The 24,276-nt window shown below is 38.0% G+C and overlaps 1 protein-coding gene across 3 annotated transcripts in view; it reads left to right on the top strand.

Moving 5' to 3' along the window:
- Window positions 1-24,276, top strand: part of SCAI (suppressor of cancer cell invasion) — a 138,840-nt gene that overhangs the window by 83,317 nt on the left and 31,247 nt on the right. For all 3 annotated transcript variants that reach the window (XR_013443844.1, XM_036112929.2, XM_036112930.2), the window contains 10 exons: window positions 552-638; window positions 1,724-1,822; window positions 7,196-7,292; window positions 9,189-9,287; window positions 9,442-9,594; window positions 12,313-12,414; window positions 12,667-12,768; window positions 13,461-13,539; window positions 15,615-15,714; window positions 17,590-17,671. Coding sequence is in view for 2 of the 3 variants with exons in the window: in XM_036112929.2 (XP_035968822.1) it covers window positions 552-638; window positions 1,724-1,822; window positions 7,196-7,292; window positions 9,189-9,287; window positions 9,442-9,594; window positions 12,313-12,414; window positions 12,667-12,768; window positions 13,461-13,539; window positions 15,615-15,714; window positions 17,590-17,671 (1,000 nt within the window). In the remaining variant the exon portion in view is untranslated. The remainder of the gene's footprint in view (window positions 1-551; window positions 639-1,723; window positions 1,823-7,195; window positions 7,293-9,188; window positions 9,288-9,441; window positions 9,595-12,312; window positions 12,415-12,666; window positions 12,769-13,460; window positions 13,540-15,614; window positions 15,715-17,589; window positions 17,672-24,276) is intronic.

Below are 24,276 nucleotides of genomic sequence, written 5' to 3'. Positions count from 1 at the left end.
TATAGTTACAGGAGAATGAAGATCCAGTTTATATTAGTCCCAGTTTTGACCTTTACTACCTCAGTGCTTTTTATCTCTTGGTGATTTTAATATATTTCATCTTCATGACGCAAAGGAAAATAAATTTTTTTTCCTATTAAGTTTTTAAAATGTAATGCTCTCATTTGATCTTTAAAGATAGTATTATATCTGAAATGGTTCAGATTAACTCTAACATAGGTAGGCTGGTGTGTGGTTTCATTCTAAAATAGGTGTTGTTTATTTGGTCAAAACTGTTTGGAGGGGGGTGTTGCTTTTAATTTTCATGAGCATAGCTCAAAGAAGTTTCTTTTCATGTTTCAGCTTACTTTAAATAGACATTTAATACATGCTTCTTGAATTTAATTGAATGATGATGTTGAAATCTCATGAAAAATTCATGAATTAGAATTCATGAATTCAGAATTTCATGCTGAATTGGGTGGTATTTTATCCTATTAAATTTACAGATTTGGTTATTTTTGGAATTTATAGTCTCTTATTTCTATTTTCTTATCTCCTATGTAAAACAGACAAGTCTTGGATAATCGGTATGGCTTGAAGCGGTGGCAAATAGGGGAAATTGCTTCTAAGATTGGGCAGCTATACTACCATTATTAGTAAGTGAATTGCATATGGAAAAAATAAAGCGTTGTCCTGATTTAAACACAGCATGCAGAAGTATGCATAATATCCTTCTTGGTAGGAGGGAAAACTAAGGAGTTACAAATGAACCCCAGATCATAGTGATCAAAACAGTATTATGAAACGATCTTCCATAATCCAAGAACATTATTTGCTTCAAAGGCTTACCTTCCAAACAGTTCATTTGGGTAAAGACTCATGTATAACTTAAATGATTATGATCTTGGTTTTAGATAAATCATAAATACTAAATGAATTTATAGTTCTTAATGACTTCACTTAAATCTTGATACATGTCATAACTTGTATGTTTGAATGAGTGGTTTTCAGGGGAATATTTTAAAACTCATATTTGTAGGATATATCTAAAAGGTTACATGAAGCAGATAAATCTTAGTGTTGAGAAGAGATCCTTAGTGATGAGTCAAGGAAAGAAGAGGATTCCTTTTAGGAATCTAAATCTCACAGAGTATCAAGTATAGCATAAAAAGCTTGGGCCATATGGAATTTCTTCTTCTTCCTGTCTTTTGGCACTCCATCAACATTCCCCCATTAAAATCACTCTTTCAGGTAAAATATTTTCTTAAGAAGTCCCTTGTAAAACTAGAAATGTTAAACAGAGAACCTGATTCATCAGCATCCTCTGAAGATCAATATGGATTAGTCCATTTCTGAGTCCTATGAGGAAAAAAAAACTGAAGAAATGAGCCAAAGGACAAGTGACTATGTATGGATTTGGGGAAGGCCATGAAAGGTCTGGTGGAAAGATTTAACTGGGTGGAATGCTGTTTGGAGAATCCCTTCAAAGAATAACAATAATATGTACTTTGGATTGCCATCACAAAAGGCTTGGGAGCTTGGGGAGGTATTTTTTTTTTTTTTTACCTTGTCATTATTTTTACCCATTGTAAGGGTGTTATAATTATTGCTTTGCTGATTCAAATTTAGGGTAGTCCTTCCCATCCCCTCGTGTAGAGGAGTAGAGGAAGAATGAAACAAGTATTCATCATGAAGATTTTAAGACGCTGTCAAATTTAAGGATTTTTTTTTTCCCTCATAGCCTACGCACGTCTGAGACCAGCTATCTGAATGAGGCTTTCTCCTTCTATTCTGCAATCAGACAGAGGTCATATTATTCTCAAGTCAATAAAGAGGACAGGTATGCACCTACTATGTTTTTAGAAAGGAGAGAAAACACTCAGAATTTTTAGTCTGTGTGGAAATTATGCAAAGAAGCACATATTTGTTTCTAACTTTTATTAATTTAATTGGTATTTACTGAGCACCTTACAATGTACTAGGCCTTCTTAAGCATACAGACGTATGTTACCTAAAAGCAATAAATGTTATAGATAGAAGAGATGTCACAGTACCTGGGGGAGTCAGAGCACAAAGGGGGGGTTGATCATTTCTTTTTGAGAGATGAGGGTTCCAGGAAGTTCCGGAGAAAAGAAACAATTCCCAAGTGAGGCTTAGCTGATAGCCTTTGTTCTTTTCAGCCTGTATAATTTGAATTCATATACATTCAAAAGCCTGTTGACAGCTGTTGGTGGGACTAAAGAAAAGGCCCTAAAGCTGTTTACATTGTCTTGTATAAACTGGGTACCTTACTGTTGTGTAGCTCCACTCTAAGAAAAAGAATCACGTAGAACTCATTCTTTCCCAGTGGCAATCTATTGAGCGCTTATTATACATTTGGCAGTGTGGTGTAGATGCTTGGGTGGGAGAAGGAAAAAGAAAAGAAGAAGGTGTACAGGTGTTCTCTTTTCCTTTCAGAGAACTTCTTATGGGAGTTACAGACGTATTTCGGGTACAGGCAGACTGATGTTATTAATTCCAGGTGAAGACGGAATTGCTGAAGAAATCAGGGTTCTGCTGGAGAATCTCTGTTACTAGTGTTCCAGGAACTGTTGGAAGAGAAAGCTCAGGCATAGAAGATCTGAATGTTCCCTCTACTGCCAGCAACAGAACTCACAGTTGTTATATAGTGAAAAGATTATATTCTCTTAGCAGTAGACAAGAACATAATTTTGACATATTTTTCTAGAGGACACTTTGTGGTTGGCTATCATAAGCTTTCTGGCTAAACAGCAACATTTTTTGGAAAGCCCCGCTCTTGTAAATCCCCTTCATTCCCTAGCAAATCTTGTTCAGGCTTGTCCAAAGGAGCTTGCCTGATATGAGCAAGGCCTGCAGATGCTGGATTCTCCACTCCCCCCGCCCCCCCCCCGAAGTCAATGCGGTGCTTCATTCTTAGAAGTTCCATCAGTTACCTCTCCTTCAGATTTTCTTAGTTTGCCTCACCTGTTCTCACTACAGATATATTTCCTCGGAACCCCCCACCCCCGTTTTTGTATTCATATTGTACAATTTGTGTGAATTCTTGGTGAGATAAATTTTATTTCTAAAAATATGCAAAAGGGCTATGTAATTAGTATCTTTTCAGTATGAAAATACATATAAGGAAAGAACCATTTTAAGCAATAATGAAACACCTTGTGTAATTCACTCTTCTGCATGTTCTAATTTGCTCAAAGGGAAATTGGCCTTGGGCCCTTTGGCTTAAAACCCAACAGTGTCCTTTATTAAAATCCTTTTCCATCCTAATAGCAAATACCCCATGTGACTGATCTTCCTGTGCTGCCTCCTAGAGCAAGGCAGATGCACAGAGGTAGGATTATTTGTAACCAGGATGACAAAATCTCTTGCTTCAGGCCACTAAATTAGAATGAAAGGACAATCCAGTGTGCAAAATCTTGACCTTGTTCCCTGTACCTTAGGAAGGATGGTTGTTGGTAGGATGTTTCTTAGTTCATACAGGGCAGGAAGACAGTCAAGGTAGCAATTGCTAACAGCTACAGAAATGAACAGCTGGTTTAGCATAATGCCCTCTAGTTCCATCCACATCGTTGCAAATGGCAAGATTTCATTCTTTTTGATGGCTGAGTAATATTCCATTGTATTAATAAAATAAGATGAAAACAGAGAGGGAGGCAAACAGTAAGAGACTCTTAACTCTAGGAAATAAACTGAGGGTTGCTGGAGGGGAGGTGGGTGGGGGGAGGGGGTGATGGGCAGTAAGGAGGACACTTGATGTAAGGAGCCCTGGGTATTACATGCAAACTGATGAATCACTAAATTCTACCCCTGAAATTAATAATACATTGTATGTTAACTAAATTGAATTTAAATAAAAAATAAAATAAAATGAACAGCTGGTTGATTAAAACTAAGTAAGAGTATTGTGCAATTTCACAGTTGCTTTAAAAGCAAAAATCTCTCCTCAAAGGGGCAAATTCTCCCTGCACTGTCTCAGTACCTAAGGACTGTGTTAAAGCCAGAAGGAATGGTACATTCCAGCGATCACCAGAAGTGACACATATACAACTCTGAACGTGTCTCATTCCATGGGCCCATCCTGTTTAGTAGGGGAGACATTATTGGAGCCACAAACCCTGCCTATTGCAAACGGCTGAGGCCAAACCTGGTCAGAGTTAGATGTGGAGAGGATGAAGTTTCTGAGTACCCAGAGGTTGGGGCCACGTGGCAGTCGGCCACCTGGGAAAACAGTTTCTCAGGCAAATGAATAAAGTCAGTATCTTAGAAGTGGTGGGCCTGGTGGGCTGGACAAAGCTACAGTTCTGGAGTACCAGAAGAACTTTGTCAGGAGAATCATGATGTCAACCTTAATGGTGACAGTATGGAAGTTTTTGATCATGGGAAACGCGAATCGAACCTTGAGGACCTTGGCATTTCCTAGTAGTGATATTTATAGGGAGGACTTGAAGTGGACCTTCCTAGTGTGGTTCATGGGATGATATTTTTCTTCTGCAGTTTGGTATGTTGTCAGACAGTGGGGCTGTGGGCTGTTGGGTTTTCAGGCCTGACTGGGGTAGCCTCTCGTGTGTATGAGTGGATAGTACTGCCTTATTTCTCTGCCCTTTGCTGCTAAAACTTTAACACAGTGGTTTCCACAATAGAATGCATCCACCTACTTCTGTATGTTTATTTAATACAGGGATTGGCCTGGCTGTTTTTGAGCTGTCTGGTAGCTTAGGATACTATTTATATTTTTAAAGTGTCATGAAAAAAGAAAAGATAGATACACTATGAACACCATATGTGCTTACAAAGCTAAAACATTTACTTTCTGGCCATTTGCAAAAATTTGCTAATCCCTGGTTCAATATGTGTTTGTGGATTCTGTGTTACATAGTTGTATAATATGATACAGATTCACAGAACCTATTTTATTTTTATCAAAAAATTAAAGGAATTGTCATACTAACATTTCAACTATGAATTGACATCCTCCTCCTACAAATTTTCCTCCTGTTTTGAATTCCACTTCTGATAATGTGGCAGGCTAGATAATCAAAAATACTGTCCTCCAAAATACCTAGAGATGCTCAATAAACGATCAACTGTCTTTTTAAGATTTTATTTGTTTATTTGAGAGGGAGAGAGACAGAGATAGTGAGAGCATGAGCAGGGAGGAGAGGGAGAAGCAGGCTTCCCACTGAGCAGGGAGCCCAACGTGGGGCTTGATCCCAGGACCCTGGGATTATGACCTGAACTGAAAGCAGACGTTTAATGACTGAGCCACCCAGGCGCCCCAACCGTCCTTTTAAATGGACAGTTTAGCTGTCAAGAAAGTAAGGGAAATCCTCAGGTCATTAACCGTGTGACCAGTGCTAGGACAACCTTGTAGGAGGGTGGTTAGTTTTGGTGATAGAAAAGAACTACTATGGATTTCTTCAGAAAGAGGAAAATTGAAATTGAAAAGAAGGGGTTGATATACAAGGTATTGGTAAGAAAAAAGTTATCCCTTTGTTCCCTAAAAAGTCACGGACTTCATAAGACAGTAATCATTGTAATAATGGCTAATTGAGGGTATCGAGATAAAATGGGGCCAAATTCTGGACAGCAATAACGTGAAAGAAGAAAGTAAAGAATTAAACCATACCAATAACATCCATTTATTGTTCAGAAGAAGCTTAGAGTAAGTAAAGTTTGCTTATTAAAATATTAAGAAAAATATTTTTAAAGAACATAAAGAAAATGTATAATTTCAAAACAGGTAGAAGGGGAGGAAAGTAAAAAATAAAATTATGATGTATGATCTTTAAAATAAAAGGTAGGAAAGGAATACACACTAAAAGTATAATTAGCACAAAAAACTAAAGTAGAAATAAGTCCAAGTACATTGGTAATCATAGTAAGTGAAAGTGATCGAAACTTCCTAATAAAAGTTAGAGATTATCAGTATCCCTTTTAAAGGAAAATCCAATAATATAGTCTTTACAAAAGATCCTCCAAAGATATAAGGTACATAGAAAAAGATAAAATAGATATCAAGGGGAAGAAATGCCACTATATTTAAGGCAGAGAGTATTATTAAGGATAGAGGTTTACTTCATAATGATACAAGAAAGAACTAAAAAAAAAAAAAATAGAAAAATTCTAAACTTGTAGATCCCCAATAATGTAATATTATAATAAATCAAAAAGTGACATATTTTATGGGAGAAATTGATAAATGTGTACAAGAAGATTTTTAATATACCATATTTAATCATTTATATATCAAGAAGACCAAAAAATGAGATTTGAGTAAAATAATTAAAAACTTGTCCTAATGTGCTTAAGACTGCTTACAACAATAAGCGATGCACATAATTTTCAAGCTTAAATGAAACTTGTGTGAAATTGATTGATACCTGACACAAAACAGGTTTCAGTTATTCTCAAGTGTAGGATGTCTAGCCATGGTGCAGTGCCATTAAAAATTAAGAATGACATGGGGCGCCTGGGTGGCTCAGATGGTTAAGCGTCTGCCTTTGGCTCAGGTCATGATCCCAGGGTCCTGGGATCGAGCCCCACATCGGGCTCCTGGCTCAGCCGGGAGTCTGCTTCTCCCTCTCCCTCTGCCTCTCCCACTGCTCATGCTCTCTCTCTCTCTGTATCTCTGTGTCTCAAATGAATAAATAAAAAAAAAAATTAAAAAAAAAAAATTAAGAATGACAACATAGTTTTCTTATGTTCTTCCTGTATTTTCCTGCCTGTTGTCTTCTACTCTTTATCGTCTTACCTTAAACATCACTCTCACTAGGAAGCCTTCTCTGTGGGCTCAAAGAACATCCTTTAGTTCTCCTGTTCTTATACTTATTCCGCTGTGTTTTAAGTGTTTAATCTGTCTTCGCTACATTTTAGTTAGTTTCCTGTCAATGAGATCTGTGAAGAAGGGGCTGTGACTATAGTTGTTTGTTTTAATCATTCTTCTCGCACTTAGCAGGGTGCCTGATACAGCTAAGTTCTCAATGGGTATTTGTTCAATGAATGAATATATGAATGAACATGAAGAATCTGTAAGAAATGTGCTTAAATGTGACTACAGGTCATATGCAGAAATACTTGTAACTGTGCAAAATAGGATCTAAAAGAGTTTAAAAGCTGCCAGAGAGTTGGAAAAATCAAAGAGCATGTTTTCTTTTTTTAGTCTAATGAGTAACTTCCTATTTATCTGCCGTAGACCTGAGTTGGTCGTTAAGAAGCTACGATACTATGCAAGATTTATTGTAGTTTGTCTTCTGCTCAACAAAATGGATGTTGTGAAGGATTTGGTGAAGGTAAGTGTGCTTTTAAAATTATTAAAATCTGGAGCGCCTGGGCGGCTCAGTTGTTAAGCATCTGCCTTTGGCTCAGGTCATGATCCCGGGGTCCTGGGATCGAGCCCTACTTCAGGCTCCCTGCTCCGCGGGAGGCCTGCTTCTCCCTCTCCCACTCCCCCTGCTTGTGTTCCCTCTCTCGCTGTGTCTCTCTCTGTCAAATATATAAATAAAGTCTTTAAAAAATTAAATTTAATTTAAAAAGTAAAATTATTAAAATCCTGGCCCATAATTGTGTATGGATAATTTTGTTTTTCAAAAATAGATTCAGGATAAAAATAATTTTAATATATGTAAATCATTATAGCATTCAAAGTATAGTAACTTTATAGTATATTCAAAGTATAGTAACTTTGGACAAGGGTAATGCTAAAAGGATTTTCCTGCTCTCTCCATATTTCAGATATACACTAGCCAGAGACATTCTCTTAATTCCTTGCTTTTGTCCCTTAAGCATGTTTTACATTTCACCACCCATTAGTGGATGGCTGGGAAATGCAAACCAAAGTTAAAATATTTGGTTTAAGAGAAAATAATTGAAAGGTTAGGTCAAGAATAAGCATGTAATGTTTTACAAAGGTATTATGAATGGGTTTTGGTCTTTCCATCCATTTACTGTGTCTGCTTCACTGTCCTTCATTAGCTTCAGTAATTAGGAGTTAGCCGCACTCAGGATTCACTCAATATCTGTAGTTATTGCACACCCCATTCTGGTTGCACTCTGTAGTCAGTCAGTTGTTTCAGTGGTGTGCTTCCTAGTTTTTTTTTTTTTTTTTTTTAAAGATTTTATTTATTTATTTGAGACAGAGAGAATGAGAGAGAGAGAGCACATGAGAGGGGTGAGGGTCAGAGGGAGAAGCTGGCTCCCCGCCGAGCAGGGAGCCCGATGCGGGACTCGATCCAGGGACTCCAGGATCATGACCTGAGCCGAAGGCAGTCGCTTAACCAACTGAGCCACCCAGGCGCCCCTGCTTCCTAGTTTTTGATACTCAAGGAGAACATGCTAGTTTTTTGTGGGTTTTGTGTATGTGGGGTTTTTTTTTTTAGATTTATTTATGTATTTGTTTGAGAGAGAAAGAGTGCAGGCAGGGGAAGGGGCCGAGGCAGAGGGAGAAGCAGACTCCCTGCTCCCAGAACCGGAAGGTTATGACCTGAGCCGAAGGCAGATGCTTAACCAGCTGAGGCACCCAGGCGCCCCAGAACATGCTAGTTTTACAAGTCCTCCTCTGTCTTCTTCCATCTCTAGTTACTTAATAAGACTCTTCCCAAAACACACTATGATATAAATCCAAAGAAAATCATCTAGACAGTCTTCAGTTTTTTATAAGTGTTAAAAATTTGGGGTTTTACCTTTAAGAGTCTTCTATTAATAAATTAAGTGCTGATGCAGCATTGATTAGGTATGAGTGACTCTGGATCCCTATGAAGATCTTATTGGTGTGGGGTGCCAGGGTGGCTCAGTCATTGGGCGTCTGCCTTCGGCTCGGGTCATGGTCCCGGGGTCCTGGGATCGAGCCCCGCGTTGGGCTCCCTGCTCGGCGGGAGGCCTGCTTCTCCTTCTCCCACTCCCCCTGCTTGTGTTCCCTCTCTCACTGTCTCTCTGTCAAATAAATAAAATAAAAATCTAAAAAAAAAAAAAAAAGATCTTATTGGTGTGTATTATTCTGGAGTCTTTTATTTTAAAGCAAAATAAAGTAGTTTTCTTCTTTGTTTTTGGCTATAATTGGGACTATATATTGATGATAATCAAGCTTCTTAAGTATACCAGTTTCTGTCAAGAATATGGTACAATATAGTAATCTATTTTTATGTGTTTTTTTCCTATAATCATTTTTCTTTGTGATATTTTAAAATTAGGAATTGTCAGATGAAATTGAAGATTATACTCACCGCTTTAATACAGAAGATCAAGTGGAATGGAACCTGGTGCTTCAAGAAGTAGCAGCTTTCATTGAGGTCAGCTTTTGACAAGAAAGATTGTCATGATTATGGATAAGTAAATGCATGTGTGATATACATTTTTATTGTGTGTATATGTCAAGAAGTGGGAATAATTTATTACATTGACATTTTGTCTTGGCCATCAACTACTCACTGCTTTTTTCTCCAGGCGGACCCCGTGATGGTATTGAATGATGATAATACCATTGTTATCACATCTAATCGCCTTGCTGAAACAGGAGCCCCATTGCTGGAACAGGGCATGATTGTGGGACAGTTGTCTCTGGCTGATGCACTCATTATTGGTAATTGTAATAACCAGGTAAAGAATTGTGAAGGAATTATACTTAAAATGCACTTCGAAAAATAATTCTTTATTATTATTTTGGAATTACAGATTATTATTACACAATGACTATTTCCTTGTAAATATCCTAAATCCATTTGTGAGGAAATGGTTAATTCAATTATACCATGTCCATATGGACTGTTTTATAGACATTTACAGGTTTAAAAAGAATTTTTAATCACAGAGGAAGATATACTCATGATATGGTAAGTGAAAATAAACTTGGTTTAGAGCTATATAAACTGAATTATTTCATATATGTTAAAATGTCTGTATACATATATGTACAGGCAAAAAGACTAAGAAGAAATTTACCAATATCATGAAAGGTTTATCTCTGGGTAGCAGGATGATAGGTGATTTATTTTCTTCTTCTTTTTTAAAGCTTTACTTTATTTAAATTTTTTTAAAGATTTATTTATTTATTTTGAGAGAGAGTATGTGTGAGCAAGCAGAAAGAGGGGAAGAGGAGAGAGAGAATCTCCAGCAGACTCCCCACTGAGTGCAGAGCCCCACACAGGGCTCGATCCCACAACCCCGAAATCACAACCCAAGCTGAAACCAAGAGTCGGACGTTTAACCAACTGAGCCTCCCAGGCACCCCTATTTTCTTCTTTATAACTTTCTAAGTCCGTATATTACTTACACAGTTAGGCAAAAAGGGAGGAAGAATTATTTTTAAGTATATTTATCACAGCAAATATCAAATATTTTTTGTGACAGAATAATTCCATGATGATAAGGATTTAACGTACCAGAAATGTAAATTTACTGGAAATTATGGGATATCAGAAAAGTGTCCAGGGAATACATTTTTCTATATGCATTATTTACTCAAGTTTTAATTTTGGATTCTTCCCTCACACCTTTCATTTTTGTTATTGTTAACTTTTTCTAGTACTTCTCCAATTGGGGCTTTTAAAGCTATTAATTTGCAGATTTAATTAAAAACTTGTTTGCTTATGGGCAGAAGACCTTAACAGACATGTCTCCAAGGGAGACATCCAGATGGCCAACAGACACATGAAAAGATGCTCAACATCACTCATCATCAGGGAAATGTAAATCAAAACCAAAATGAGATATCCTTTCACATCAGTCAGAATGGCTAAAATCAAAAACACAAGAAACAACAAATATTGGCAAGGATGTAGAGAAAAAGGAACCCTCTTGCACTGTTGGTGGGAATGCAAACTGGTGCAGCCCCTATGGTACAGTGTGGAGGTTCCTCAAAAAGTTAAAAGTATAGAACTACCCTATGATCTAGTAATTGCACTACTGGATATTTACCTCAAAAATACAAAAATGTGTATTCAAAGGGATACATGCACCCCTATGTTTATTGTAGCATCATTTCTAGCCAAACTGTGGAAGCAGCCCAAGTGTGCATTGATAGATGAATGGATAAAGAAGAGGGTCTGAGTGTGTGTGTGTCTGTACAATGGAATATTGTTCAGCCATAAAAAGGAATGAAATCTTGCCATTTGCAACAACATGGACAGAGCTAGAGAGTATAATGCTAAGCGAAGTAGGTCAGAGAAGGATAAATACCATATGATTTCACTTATATGTAGAATTTAAGAAACAAAGCCAGTGAGCACAGGGTAACAAGAGAGAGAAAGAGAGAAACCAAAAAAACAGACTCTTAACTATAGAGAACAAACTGATGGTTACCAGAGGAGAGATGGGTGGGAGGATGGGTGAAATAGGTGATAGGGATTAAAGAGTACACTTACCATGATTTAACAAAAAAATTTTTTTAAATAATACATTGCCTCCCTGAAGTTCTAAAGAAGTATTAATTCAAAACGGAAAAGGATGCAGTCTTAAACATCGAATTAGAGCCAAAATGTACTTAAGAGGTTATGAAATATGGGCCATAGACAGGGCACCTGGGTGGCTCAGTCGTTAAGCATCTGCCTTCAGCTCAGGTCATGATCCCAGGGTCCTGGGATCGAGCCCCGCATCGGGCTCTCTGCTCCGCGGGAAGCCTGCTTCTCCCTCTCCCACTCCCCCTGCTTGTGTTCCCTCTCTCGCTGTCTCTGTCAAATAAATAAGTAAAATCTTAAAAAAAAAAAAGAAAGAAATATGGGCCATAGCCATATTCTAGCAGGGTGTTTTGCTAAAAGTTAGCATGTTTTGAAGGACCTAATATAGGTCTTTTTGTTTGTTTGTTTCTTTGTTTATTTATTTATTTATTTTTGACAGAGGGACAGAGAGAGTGTACAAGCAGCGGGAGAGGCAGAGGGAGAGGGAGAAGCAGACTCCCTGCTCAGCAGGGAGCCCGACGCGGGGCTCGATCCCAGGATCCTGGGATCATGACCCGAGCCGAAGGCAGACGCTTAACCGTCTGAGCCACACAGGCACCCAGGTCTTTTTGTTTAGATGACTACTTTATGATTTTGGAAATACCTGAGGAAGTTGATGGATTGACAGAAATATAAATAGATGGAGAGATACAGGATAATGCAAATATAGAAAGTGTTAATGGTACAGGATCTAGATGATGAGCATTGGGTATTACTGTACAGTTCTTTTAATTTTCTGTCTTTGGAAATGTTCTACAATAAAACACTGGGGAGTAAAATTACCCAGTGTCATTACGTACACACGAATGTCGGGGGTAATGTTATGGTCAGAGACTTCTTTGTCTGGGTACTGCATTAATGGTCAGGTTTGTTTTCCTTGCAGGTTAAGTTTAGTGAACTAACTGTGGACATGTTCCGGATGTTACAAGCCCTGGAAAGGGAGCCAATGAATTTAGCTTCCCAGATGAATAAACCAGGAATGCAGGTGATCTTCTCTCTACATTTGCAATTTTGGTAACACTGTTGCTGTCTCTGGTCCTCATGGAATGCTGTTATTCAACAAATGCCATGCATGTGAATGAGGAATTCTCTAGATGAGACACAGGAGAGATAAGCACAGTAATAGTAGCACAGAGTAAAAAAAGCTATTTGATGAAGAGGATTGTAAAAATAGTCATTGATAATTCATGTGTCAAATACAGCTTGTGTGTGTCTTGTTTTCTGTGTATAAATACAGGAATCAGCTGATAAGCCTACCAGACGAGAAAACCCCCACAAGTATCTGCTGTACAAACCAACCTTCAGTCAACTCTACACATTCTTAGCAGCATCTTTTAAGGTATATATGATCCAATACTTTTTGCTATATGAGAAAAATGTGCCCTAAAGAGAATCTGAGAGTCACTCTTAGACTATTTGAGTCAAGAATTTAGATAAAATATGAAACTGAAACCTGCATTCAGAATATCTGATCACAGCTATTTTGGAATGGAAATTGCTTATGATGTTATGACTGTTCCTTACCATTAATTAACGAGAATATTGATTAATCATCATTCTTCTCTCTCCAGGTTTTTATTATAAACTACATTAGGCATAACATTGCACAAGCATGTTGTATGTTCAGGCAGCTCTGGGAAGCACTGTGGTCGTCTGAAAGAACTATGAGAAGTAGGGAATTCCTCCCAACGTTTATGTAGAGAAAGCCACGGGCAGGAGTTTGTCTTTTAGACTTATAGTCAGGATCCTTACTTCTCCGTTTCAAGGTTTGCAGAGAACATTCTCTAAATGAGGAGGTTTTTGAAGAAGAGAATGAATTCAAAACTTTGGGCAATAGTAATAGATTATAGATTCATAATGACCCTTTGTTGTGTAAAGAGTTAAGCGTTGGAATCTGCAGGAGTGATTGATCTCTTAAAGAAGATGGTAAGACGTTGAATTAGGTTCTTGTTGTCCCCTCAACTTGAAAATGTCAGGAACATTAAATAAAACTGTTTGTTGCTTTGTATATGTGATTTTCTTTAATTTCAGGAGCTGCCTGCCAATAGCGTGCTTCTGATTTACCTATCAGCCACCGGCGTTTTCCCCACAGGTCGTTCTGAGAGTGAAGGTACAATAAAGGAATGCTCCCTGTCGTGAGCAGGGCTTGAATTCTCTTTATTTTCTACAAGACGATGGCCCGTAGCCCACAGACCATCCCAAGGTTTCCAGAGAGGCTTCCAAATTTGAACCTGGTCTCTTTGTTGAACTGGCAATCTTGTAGGATACCCCAGTCTATTTTATTTGTTGAAATATGCTTTGAAGTCCACAGATCGTCAGCAAATTCGTATACTAAATGCATGCCTCACTATCAAGTTTGCCAAGGGCACATATATATTTAAATATATATGGAACAACCAAGCCTAATGTTCTACTTCACATCATTGAGTTTTTCTGGGCCTTTAGGGCAAAGGGGGATCTGGTCAGCGGCTTCATTGTGGCTGAAAGTCTTTGTAGAAATTAGTGCACTTTTGTAACTGTGAAAGTTCAAGTCCTTGTCATGATGTTGTTTTCTGTCCTTTTGGTTTTTATGGATTCAACCTGAAGAATATTGGGATGCTATTTCAGAATCAAAATTAAAACTATCCAGAATATATGAGTCCAGAATATATGAAATTGATCAGAATAGATGAGTAACTTGGATGTAAATGAGGCAATTAAGTCTTTGGACAAAAAAATTTTTTTTCTTAACATCCTTAACATTTCCTCTTCATCTGTTTGTTGAAATTTGCATTCCTTTATACAGTGCATGTCCCTGCCATCTTCCTTGCATGACGTATAGGTCCTCTTAAAGTGTTAAAATGAAAACAAAACAAAATAGATCTCAGAGTCTTTTCATTGCAGTGATTCTTAAGGAATAAAATGTAACAATGTTAAAAGTGACACAATCATAAACTGCTTTAAATTTTTTTGTAATGAAGTTAGTAATTTTATTTATAAATAATTATTTCCATGTTTTGTAACATGTACTGTTGAATCTGGGCCCCTGTTTAACATACTGATCTCTTACTTTACTTTTTCAAAGTACAGTAGGTACTAACTAAATGGCCCTCTGGGAGAGATGATTCCTAACATCCCACAGCTGCAGTTCCATTTTTTTTTTTTTTTAAAGATTTTATTCGGGCGCCTGGGTGGCTCAGTCGTTAAGCGTCTGCCTTAGGCTCAGGTCATGATCCCAGGGTCCTGGGATCGAGCCCCGCGTCAGGCTCCCTGCTCAGCAGGAGGCCTGCTTCTCCCTCTCCCTCTGCCCCTGCTTGTGTTCCCTCTCTCGCTGTCTCTCTCTCTGTCAAATAAATAAATAAAATCTTAAAAAAAAAAAAAGATTTTATTCATTTGTCAGAGAGGGACAGAGAGAGAGCACAAGCAGGGGGAACGGCAGGCAGAGGGAGAAGCAGGCTCCCTGCTGAGCAAGGAGCCCAACGTGGGACTCGATCCCAGGACCCCGGGATCATGACCTGAGCCGAAGGCAGACACTTAACCAACTGAGCCACACAGGCGTCCCTGCAGTTCCATTTAGAAAAGAGTTCAACTAACCAAGGTGACCAGTAGGAAAGAATAACTTCAAAACCAGAACTCTAGTGGCTGACATAATAGTGACACTAACAGATTTTTTTCACACACTGAAATTTGGCATTTCTTTTCTTAAAAATGAAGTTTTTGTCAATGAGAATTTTCAAGTCCCATTCAAAATTTTCCCTAAATTTTATAATTAGTGGCTCACTTAAAATTATATTTAAGAAATTATTAGGACTTCATTCTGCAACCTTCTTACTTAGATAATTTGGTTGACTGTTAGATACAATTTTGCTTGAAACGTAAAGACCATTTTGAACATCCCAGATCTTCATCCCTTTTACTACCCAGAAAAATGGGGTGCAGTAGATTCTTGTTTTGTTTCTCATTATATTCTGTTTGAAGAACTGATGAATAATTAAATGATTTTTTTAAATGTTGAAAACAGGCAACATGCTGAAATCATTTAAATACTGCATTAAACTAGAATGTTAAATTTTAAAATGGTTAAAATGTTTTGTAATTGTCTTCCATTTGTATCAATGAGAGATTCATACGAGACCTTTGTGTTTGAGGGTCAGAGCAATGTTATTCTCCAACTGAAGTCTAGGATTCTTCCCTTTGTTTTTATAGGTCCTTATGATTTTGGAGGGGTACTTACTAATAGTAACCGGGATATTATAAATGGAGATGCCATCCACAAACGAAATCAGTCCCACAAGGAAATGCACTGGTATGTATTCTGGTGTCTCTCCCTATTATAAAAATTATAGTTCTGTCTTAGAAAATACTAAGTGAAATGGGGAGTTTTTTCTAGTACTGGAAATATTCCCTCAGACTACTATTAACAACACTTATTTGGATTCCAGCAATATTTCAGGCTCTGACTGTCCTAGGAAATTAGAATTTTTGGCTGACATTTGTTTTTAAAATTTTCATTGAGTATTATATGTCAAGCCTTATTCAATCATTGGGGATTTGTCAGTGAGCAGAATTACATCCAAGTTGGAGGAGACTGTACATGCATAATAAATCGTATGTCTGGGTGTGAAAGATGTTAATATCAATACAAGCTTTTTTTTTTTTAATTTGAGAGAGACCGACTGAGCGAGAGAGAGAACACAAGTGGGGGAGGGGCAAAGGGAGAGGGAGAAGCAGACTCCCGGCTGAGCAGAGAGCCCAACGTGGGTCTCGATCCCAGGACCCTGGGATCATGACCTGAGCTGAAGGCAGACGCTTAAACCGACTGAGCCACCCAGGCATCCCCAATACGAGCTTTTTAATATAAGGTTCTTTTGGTTTGATATAGTATAAATGAACTTAGTTGTATGATTTCAAGTAAATTTCATCCATGAAAGTTTGCTCTTTTTCTAAATACAACACATTCACTGCTTGGGCCATTATTGGCTCTAGAATCTCTCTAGTTGAGAGAGAGTCATCTGGTTATAAAGGAGACTGGACTTGTCTGAAACTGCATTTCTAATAGCACATTACAGAAAAATGTTAACTGTTCATATTAAAGAATGAAGAAAGAGGGCAGAGAGGGAGATGTTTCAAATTATGTGTATAATACCAAACAGTACTCCAGGTCATACGTTGGTGCTGTCATTGACCTTGGTCGTAAATGATTTATATTTGGAAAACTTATATTTGAAACATATTGAGGTTTGATGATGTTGCTCATTGACACATCATTTTATATATATTTACATTTATGTTAATATTTTTATACATACATTGTCCAGTAAACCATGGGAAAGAGAGGATGAACACCAAAATTGTGACCTTGTTAAGCAGTGGTTCTCAAATGTGTGTTACTAGACTTCTGACTTTGGGGACAGTGGGTCTTCTGTGGGCCAGTGAATCTATATGTTAACAAGCACACCAGCTGATCCTGATGCAAATGTACAGAGGAAGCATAATGAATGGTAAAAGGGGACCCCTACTTAGTATCTGCGATATTAAGTTGTAGCTTGACATATTAAAAATCTTTAAAATAGATAAAGATTTTATTTTTTTTTTAAGATTTTATTTATTTATTTGACAGAGAGAGGGAACACAAGCAGAGGGAGTGGGAGAGGGAGAAACAGGCTTCCCGCAGAGCAGGGAGCCGGATATGGGACTCCATCCCAGGACCCTGGGATCATGACCTGAGCCGAAGGCAGATGCTTAACGACTGAGCCACTCAGATGCCCCTAGATAAAGATTTTAAAAGACTCACTGCAGTACAAATCTGGTTGTGTTATCACATCACGTTTTCAGAACATTTTCTTAGGAGGAGCTTTTAGATCCTAAACAAGCACCTACATGCTGACTTGGGAGGTTTTCCTATTGTATGTTTAGTCCATCTTTAAATCTGTAGGCTTCTCTTCAGCTTGAATATTCCTGAATAATAATTCTCTCTGAATATTTTTCCAGCTAAAACTGCTAATTTGTCTATCCCAGTCAATATAGACATGGTTTGTCTTTTGCCAAATTAATCTTTGTTTTTTTGCTCAGTGCTATGATGAAAAGGAGATGTGAGCAGACCAAACTGAGGAGTCAGATTTCTGAGACTTGGCCAATACAGTTGCACAGTTAATCATCGTTACTGTTGTTGTTTCCCTAGCCTTCATCCAGGAGACCTCTACCCTTTCACGAGGAAGCCCCTGTTTATTATTGTGGATTCATCCAACAGTGTCGCATACAAGGTGAGTTCTACGAGCGCCATTGTGCGTGTTAGACATGTCACCACCCCGAGGTAAGCAGGCTTAACACCAGCCTTTTTATTTTGCTTTATTTTAAAAAATTTTACGCAGTTTGTATTTAGTGTTTCTTTTCTTTTGAGGTTGTGCATGCTAGTCAGGATCTGGTGCTATGAATAGAGGCCAGAAGAAAACGCATGAATGGACACTCAGTGGAAAATAATAAATTCTCCTGCAGGAAAAAAAATTCAAGATTTCCAAGATCTCTGGTGGGAGGTTTATTTTTGTTATATAACCCAGAGTAATTTTCTTTTATAGAGGTAGGAGTATATGGGCAAATTTTATTTTCTAGTTTTCAACGTTTTTCCCTTTTACACACCAAGCTGCTAGAGTTTAAATGGAATTTCTATCCCATTTTACACAGTTACAGTCTGAATATCAACATAAATGGTTTTAGATACACTTAATTTTTTTTTTAATTTGTGACAGTAAGTAGAAAAAGATGGCCCTGAATGCTGAAATAAGTCACAGGGATTTAAAGTGAAAAGCCTTTGTTTTATATTTTGCTACTGAAGCAATGGTTTTCAATGACTATGTAAAAACCGCCCGTAGTGAAACACTTTAAAGATGGATATTAGAATTCAAACCACAGTAATTTATGGGAAAATGAAAACAATCTTTGTATGAGGTTGGAATATTTCATTAGTTGACAGTATGTTCAAAAATATGCTAGGAACACAGATCTGCCAATTAAAACTATTTCTGTTGTGGGTATTCATATAATTAGATGGAGAAGTAAATATTAGTAGATTTATTTCAGGAGAACAACGGAAATAAATGTCTGCTAGCCAAGATATGACCCCAAGCATATGTTTTCCATCTATTTTTTATGTTTAGTTTCACTTTTTAGAGTTAGTGTCTGAATTTCAAGAGCATCCAACCCACTCTAAATTTTTCAGCATATAACCTGCTACCCATTTTGTCAAGTTTGACATCACAGCTTTTGATTTTTAGGAAAATTAGCTGTATACTTTTGTAAATCATGTGTGTGTTGTTGCTTTTAATCTTTTTGAGGGGGTGGGAAGCTGCTGAAGGAAAGAAAAGCTTTATTGGCTAACTTATTTAAACCTATAAAACCAGAAGAGTCCAGGCATTTTGTGTCTTCACAGAATCCAAAAGCAGCATTCCTGTGTCTTTGTCAATGAAAAGGAATCATTTGCTTCAGCTTAATCATGTGACAGAATATGTTGATGTACCAGGTCAAGTGTATTACTGGATATGATCTAGCATGTGTTTAGAGTATTTTAGCAGTCTATTAATTTCTCTCAATTTGATTGGATAATATTTGATACCACCTTTTGTAGTCTCAAGAATATCATTCATTGTACATCCCTGCTATTTCCAAAGTGCTCTTTGGATAGAGAATGAGTTGAATGCTCATTTTTAAAAACACCATTGTACATATTTGGAAGTGTATTTACCTAAAAATATATCATGATTTAATTCAAAATTTCAATATTCTGACACCCAGGATAACAGTGCACTAATAGAAAGGTTCATTTGTTTGCTTTTGTTGGCATATGCAATATCACTCCTTTCAAAAATTAAATTGTCCAGAACATACTTATCTTCATATGCACCAGGCAAATCAGAGCACGGCACAAACAAATTTGGTCTTTTTAAAAATTAGTACTATTCAGTACCTCTAAATCAAGTATGCAGTTCTCCGTGTTAACACATGAAGGTGTCTAGTATTTACTTTTCCCCACAAAGCATGTGTGAAAAGTCTTAAATTACCATTTTGCACATTTCTAATGAGAAAGAACTCTGTGACTGACGTATTATTTCTTGAGTACCGACTTTGCTGTGTATGTTCCTGAACATGTTTGCTAATGTTTCTTCATATAAGTACCAACATTTCATGTATATTTTTTCATTTAAATATTACTTTTTTATTTTTATGAGAGTAACTCATGCATATAGTTTAAAGCTGTAGTTCTCAACTCTTTCTGTGTATCAGAAACATTCGAGTCCTTCTTAAAACCATCTGTCCTTGGGCCCCAACTCCTATGATTCTGCATCGCTTGATCTGGGGTGGGTGTTGGGTGTCATTGCAATTCCAGTGTGTGTCAGGGTGGGGACCCCTCAGTCAGGGAGTTCCCACACGTGTTACCAAAAATGGCAGTTCCTGTTCTCCTGCCCTGCCCCCATTTGCCTTCTCCCAGAGGCCACCAGTTATATCTTTTGTAGCTGATTATTTGGGCGTTTAGCCATCATTTGTCTAAATAACATGCTCATGTTGATATTTCTTGATTCTTCAGTTTTAGGCATTATGTCATACTATCCCAATCTGGAAGAGAAATTCAGCTCTTTCCTCTTCCTATCCCCAGCTCACAGTTATACTTTTTACCTTGACTTCCATCATAATTTTGATTCACTGAATATTTAGTGCTTATATTATGATGACTAGAAAACGTGTTTAACATCTAAGCCGTATAGTAAACTTTTTCTTTCCTGTGCAACTTCCTGCTTTTCCTGGAGCAAACAATTATGTAACGTTCCTTGTTTTTGTCTGAATGTCACATTGATTCAGCCCCAATCTGCTCACCAGTCGCCTACATCTTCTTTTAGGTTGTTCAGATGTGTCTGTCTCTTAATTTTCTCTTGGCGCCAAATTACCCCCCTCCCCCAGAGCCTCTGAAGGTGCCCTCTAGAGAGCCCTCATCCCAGAATCTCATTTCATTATTATCCTGGGATGTCTTCATCTCTTCTCTGTTTCCCAAATCCCATGTCTTCCTCTTGGACTCTCATTTCATTTGCCCTCATCTTGGTGCAGCATCTCCACAAGCAACTTCCTAAGAATGGTGAACAGGAGGTAAAATATTTGAGGTCTTGAACTTCTTCAGTTGTTCTTTAATTTACTCTCATGCTTGAATGACGGTTTTGGTAGAGATTAGAAATTATTTCCCTTCAGAATTTGAAAGGGTTTGTTGTATTGCTTTCCAGCTTCCAGTATTTCCTAAGAAGTAAAAAAGCATTCTCATTTTTGATTCTTTTATGTGAACTGTTTTCAGTCTCTGGAAACTCTGGAAACATATAGGATCGTCACTTTGAGCCCCATTGTATTTCAACTTCTTAAACAGGGTGCTCTGGTCTGGGTTTGCTTTTTCATGCTGCTTGGCATGTACTTCATGGGTCCTTTCAACATGGAAACTCTATCCAATTTTTTGACTTTCCTCATTTTCTCTGTTCTGTCTTTTGGGACCTTGGGACCTTCTGTCATTTCTATATTGGACCTTCTAGTCTAGTCCTCCGATTTTCTTGCCCTTTATTTTCCATCTCCTGCTCCTTTTGCTCTTTAGAAAATTCCATTGCCTTTGTCTTCTAACCTGTGAGATTTCTCATTTGTTTTCTGGATGTTTCTTTCATAAAGATGTAGATGTATGTGTATGTGTATAAGACATATGTGCAGGGGCGCCTGGGTGGCTCAGTCGTTAAGCGCCTGCCTTCGGCTCAGGTCACGATTCCAGGGTCCTGGGATCGAGCCCCGCATCGGGCTCCCTGCTCAGCAGGAAGCCTGCTTCTCCCTCTTCCACTCCCCCTGCTTGTGTTTCCTCTCTAGCTGTCTCTGTCTCTGTCAAATAAATAAATAAAATCTTAAAAAAAAAAAAAAAGACATATGTGCATACACATATATGTCTTGTTTTTTTTTTTTTTTTATCTTGGCTGAAGCATCTTCTCTTACCTTTGAAAATACCACTGATCATTTAAAAATTCTCCTTGCATGGTATCTTTTTCCTCTATGTTGATTTGTTTCTCTTTGGTTTTGTCTATATATTTCATGTTAGGGACTTTGCTCAGGGTATTGTAATGTTTGCTCAGATTTAAGAGTGGAAGCTAGCACAATGATCGGAATGTTTGAGGTTGTGGATAGGGCTTGTCACTCTGAGACGGCTCAGTGTGACGATCTAGCTGGACCACTTAGCTTGGTAATCTCTGATGTCAGTATCTTCAGGTCTTTCTTCATGGTCTGGTCATATTCACCAGAGCAGACTCAACTCTTCTGCCTGGAATGTAAGGATCTGACTATCAGCACTATGCTTTGTTTTTCCTAAAGTCTGTATGTGTGTTTATGTTTGTATATTCATGTATCTTTATGTCTCCATTGCTTTACACTTAAAATATTCTTAGTAATATGTGTTGAATGATGAAATGAAGGTACACGCTATTATTTTGTAGATGAGGAAATTTTGCCTATGGAGGTTAAGTATTTTGCCTAATTGATTCCAGCAGCCTTTCTCACTCCAAAGCCTAACCTCTCTCCACACTTAGCAAAAGAGGAGTTTTGCATGTTAGTCCAAGCCTCATTTCAGGGGGGGGGATTGAAATGCCAAGATCTGTGTAACAAGTATGGCCCACTCTTTGGCTCTCAAATTGTCATTAGGGAATGTGCAAGTTGAAGTGGCCTGATCTGTAGTAATACAGTACTAGTGGGAATAAAACAAACCCCTCAGTCATTCTGGGCAACACGTCTTTTAGTTCTGCTTTCTTCTCTTTGGAAGAGATCTCTGGATCTCTGCCAGTGAACATGACTTATGCATTTGTCAAAACAGTGATATTTATGTAAACAGCCCCATCTAAGGTATTTGACTGATGGCTGCAGATTGCTGCAGTCTATTAAGGCATTCACCCTCCTAACCAGAGCGTGTTAAAAGCTCTTCTGCCAGTCAGCCGTGTTCATTCCATTTCTTCTTTGCTACTTTGAAAGACATTCTCTCTCTCTCTTTTTTTTTTTTTTTTTTTTTTTTTGGTGTTGTACAATTATACTGTGATATGTCTACATTTTGTTTCTTTATATAACCTGTTGGGATTTGTTGGATGTCTTGAATTGAAATGTTGGAGTTTTTCATTATTGCTGGAAAATTCTCTGCCATTATCTCTTCAAATATTGGCGGTACCCTGGCTTCTCTTTCATCCCCTTCTGGAACTCATCATACATGTATATTATTAGCACAGCATTCTCCCTGTGTCTTCCACATCTCTTGACTTCTCTTCTACATTTTCTATCTTTTTGTGTATCTGGTTGAGATTTGGATAATTTCTTCTGATCTTTCAGTTCACACATTCTTTCTTTAGCTGCGATTAACTTGCTTTTAAACCCATTTGTTGGGGCGCCTGGGTGGCTCAGTTGATTAAGCAACTGCTTTCGGCTCAGGTCATGATCCTGGAGTCTCAGGATCAAGTCCTGCATCGGGCTCCCTGCTCAGCAGGGAGTCTGCTTCTCCCTCTGACCCTCCCATGTGCTTTCTCTCTCTCTCTCTCATTCTCTCTCTCAAATAAATAAATAAAATAAATTTTAAAAATAAATAAATAAACCCATTTGTTGAGTTTTATATTGGTTGTGTTTTATTTCTAGAAGTTCTGTTTGGTTCCTTTTAAAAATAACTCATTGCCTTTTTTATAGTTTCCTCTTTTCTGTTTTCAAGTTTGTTCTTTATTTCTTTAAACTTAATAAGCATACTCATTTTATTGTTTATTATCTATCTGATAAGTCTTATACCTGAAATCTGCTTTTGCTGCTGAAAGACACCCTTTGGTATTTTTGTATTCTTGAATGCTTGATGACCTTTGACCAGTTTCTTCTCATTATCCTTAAAACTGTTTGTGGGAAATTCACTGAGCCCCAGAATGAAGATACTTTCATCCAGGGATGGTGTGTATCTGCTTTGGCTAGACACCTGGAGACATCACCTTGTCGGGACCATGTTTTTAGGATTACCTTCATGGTATGAATTTGGGCTGCAAACATGTGAGAGGGGGAGCTTATAATTACAACCCTCGGGCACTCTTGTTTTTTTGTTTGTCTCTGCTCTGTTCAGTACTGAGAAAATTTTCCTTGCAGGCCCCTTGAGGAGTGGTCATGGGGAAGGAAGGTGAAAAGTTTGGTTTTGGTTCATCCTTACATGAAAGGTATAGCCCTTTAGGATTCCAATTTAACAGGGCTGGGTTCCTATCAGACTCCCATCTTAGGCAGACCCTGCTCTCAGGGGTCCCCTTCTCTGGATTAGATCTTTAAAACCTAAAGTCAAGTTGTTCGATTGCCTCAGGGCAAAAGAGATCTGGAGACAGCTTATTTTCTGTTTCTTCTGCTAGTTTTTCCACATCTCTGTGAGCTCCTATCATTGGAGTGGCCCTGGGCCTCTGTCATTGTTCCTCTTTTTTCCAGCTACAACTCACTCCCTTGATGCCCTTATTTAGTTTCATGACTTTAATTACGATCTCTGTGCTGACAGTTTCCAAACCTGTCTCCAGCCCAGACCTCTCTCTGTTACTGCAGACTCAAATATAATCTACCTGCTCCAGATCTCTGATTGGTAATTCTAATCGAGATCGCAAATTTCCCATGCCCAAGACAGAATCCCTGGACCTCTTCCACCTCCAGCTTTCCCCAGAGCACCTTTATAGTTGCCCCAGCCCAAATCCTTGGTTTCACACTTGCCTCCTCTTTCCCTCACACCCCACATCCACTTATATCCAGAATCTTACCACCTCCACTGCCCTCACCTGGCCGATGCTGCCACTGTCTCTCCCCGAACTACTGAAGCAGCTCC

This window comes from Halichoerus grypus, chromosome 14 (assembly GCF_964656455.1).
Source record: "Halichoerus grypus chromosome 14, mHalGry1.hap1.1, whole genome shotgun sequence".
In the NCBI taxonomy this organism is placed as follows: domain Eukaryota; kingdom Metazoa; phylum Chordata; class Mammalia; order Carnivora; family Phocidae; genus Halichoerus; species Halichoerus grypus.
Note: the sequence above shows the minus strand (reverse complement) of the source record. Positions and strands in the feature narration are given on the sequence as shown.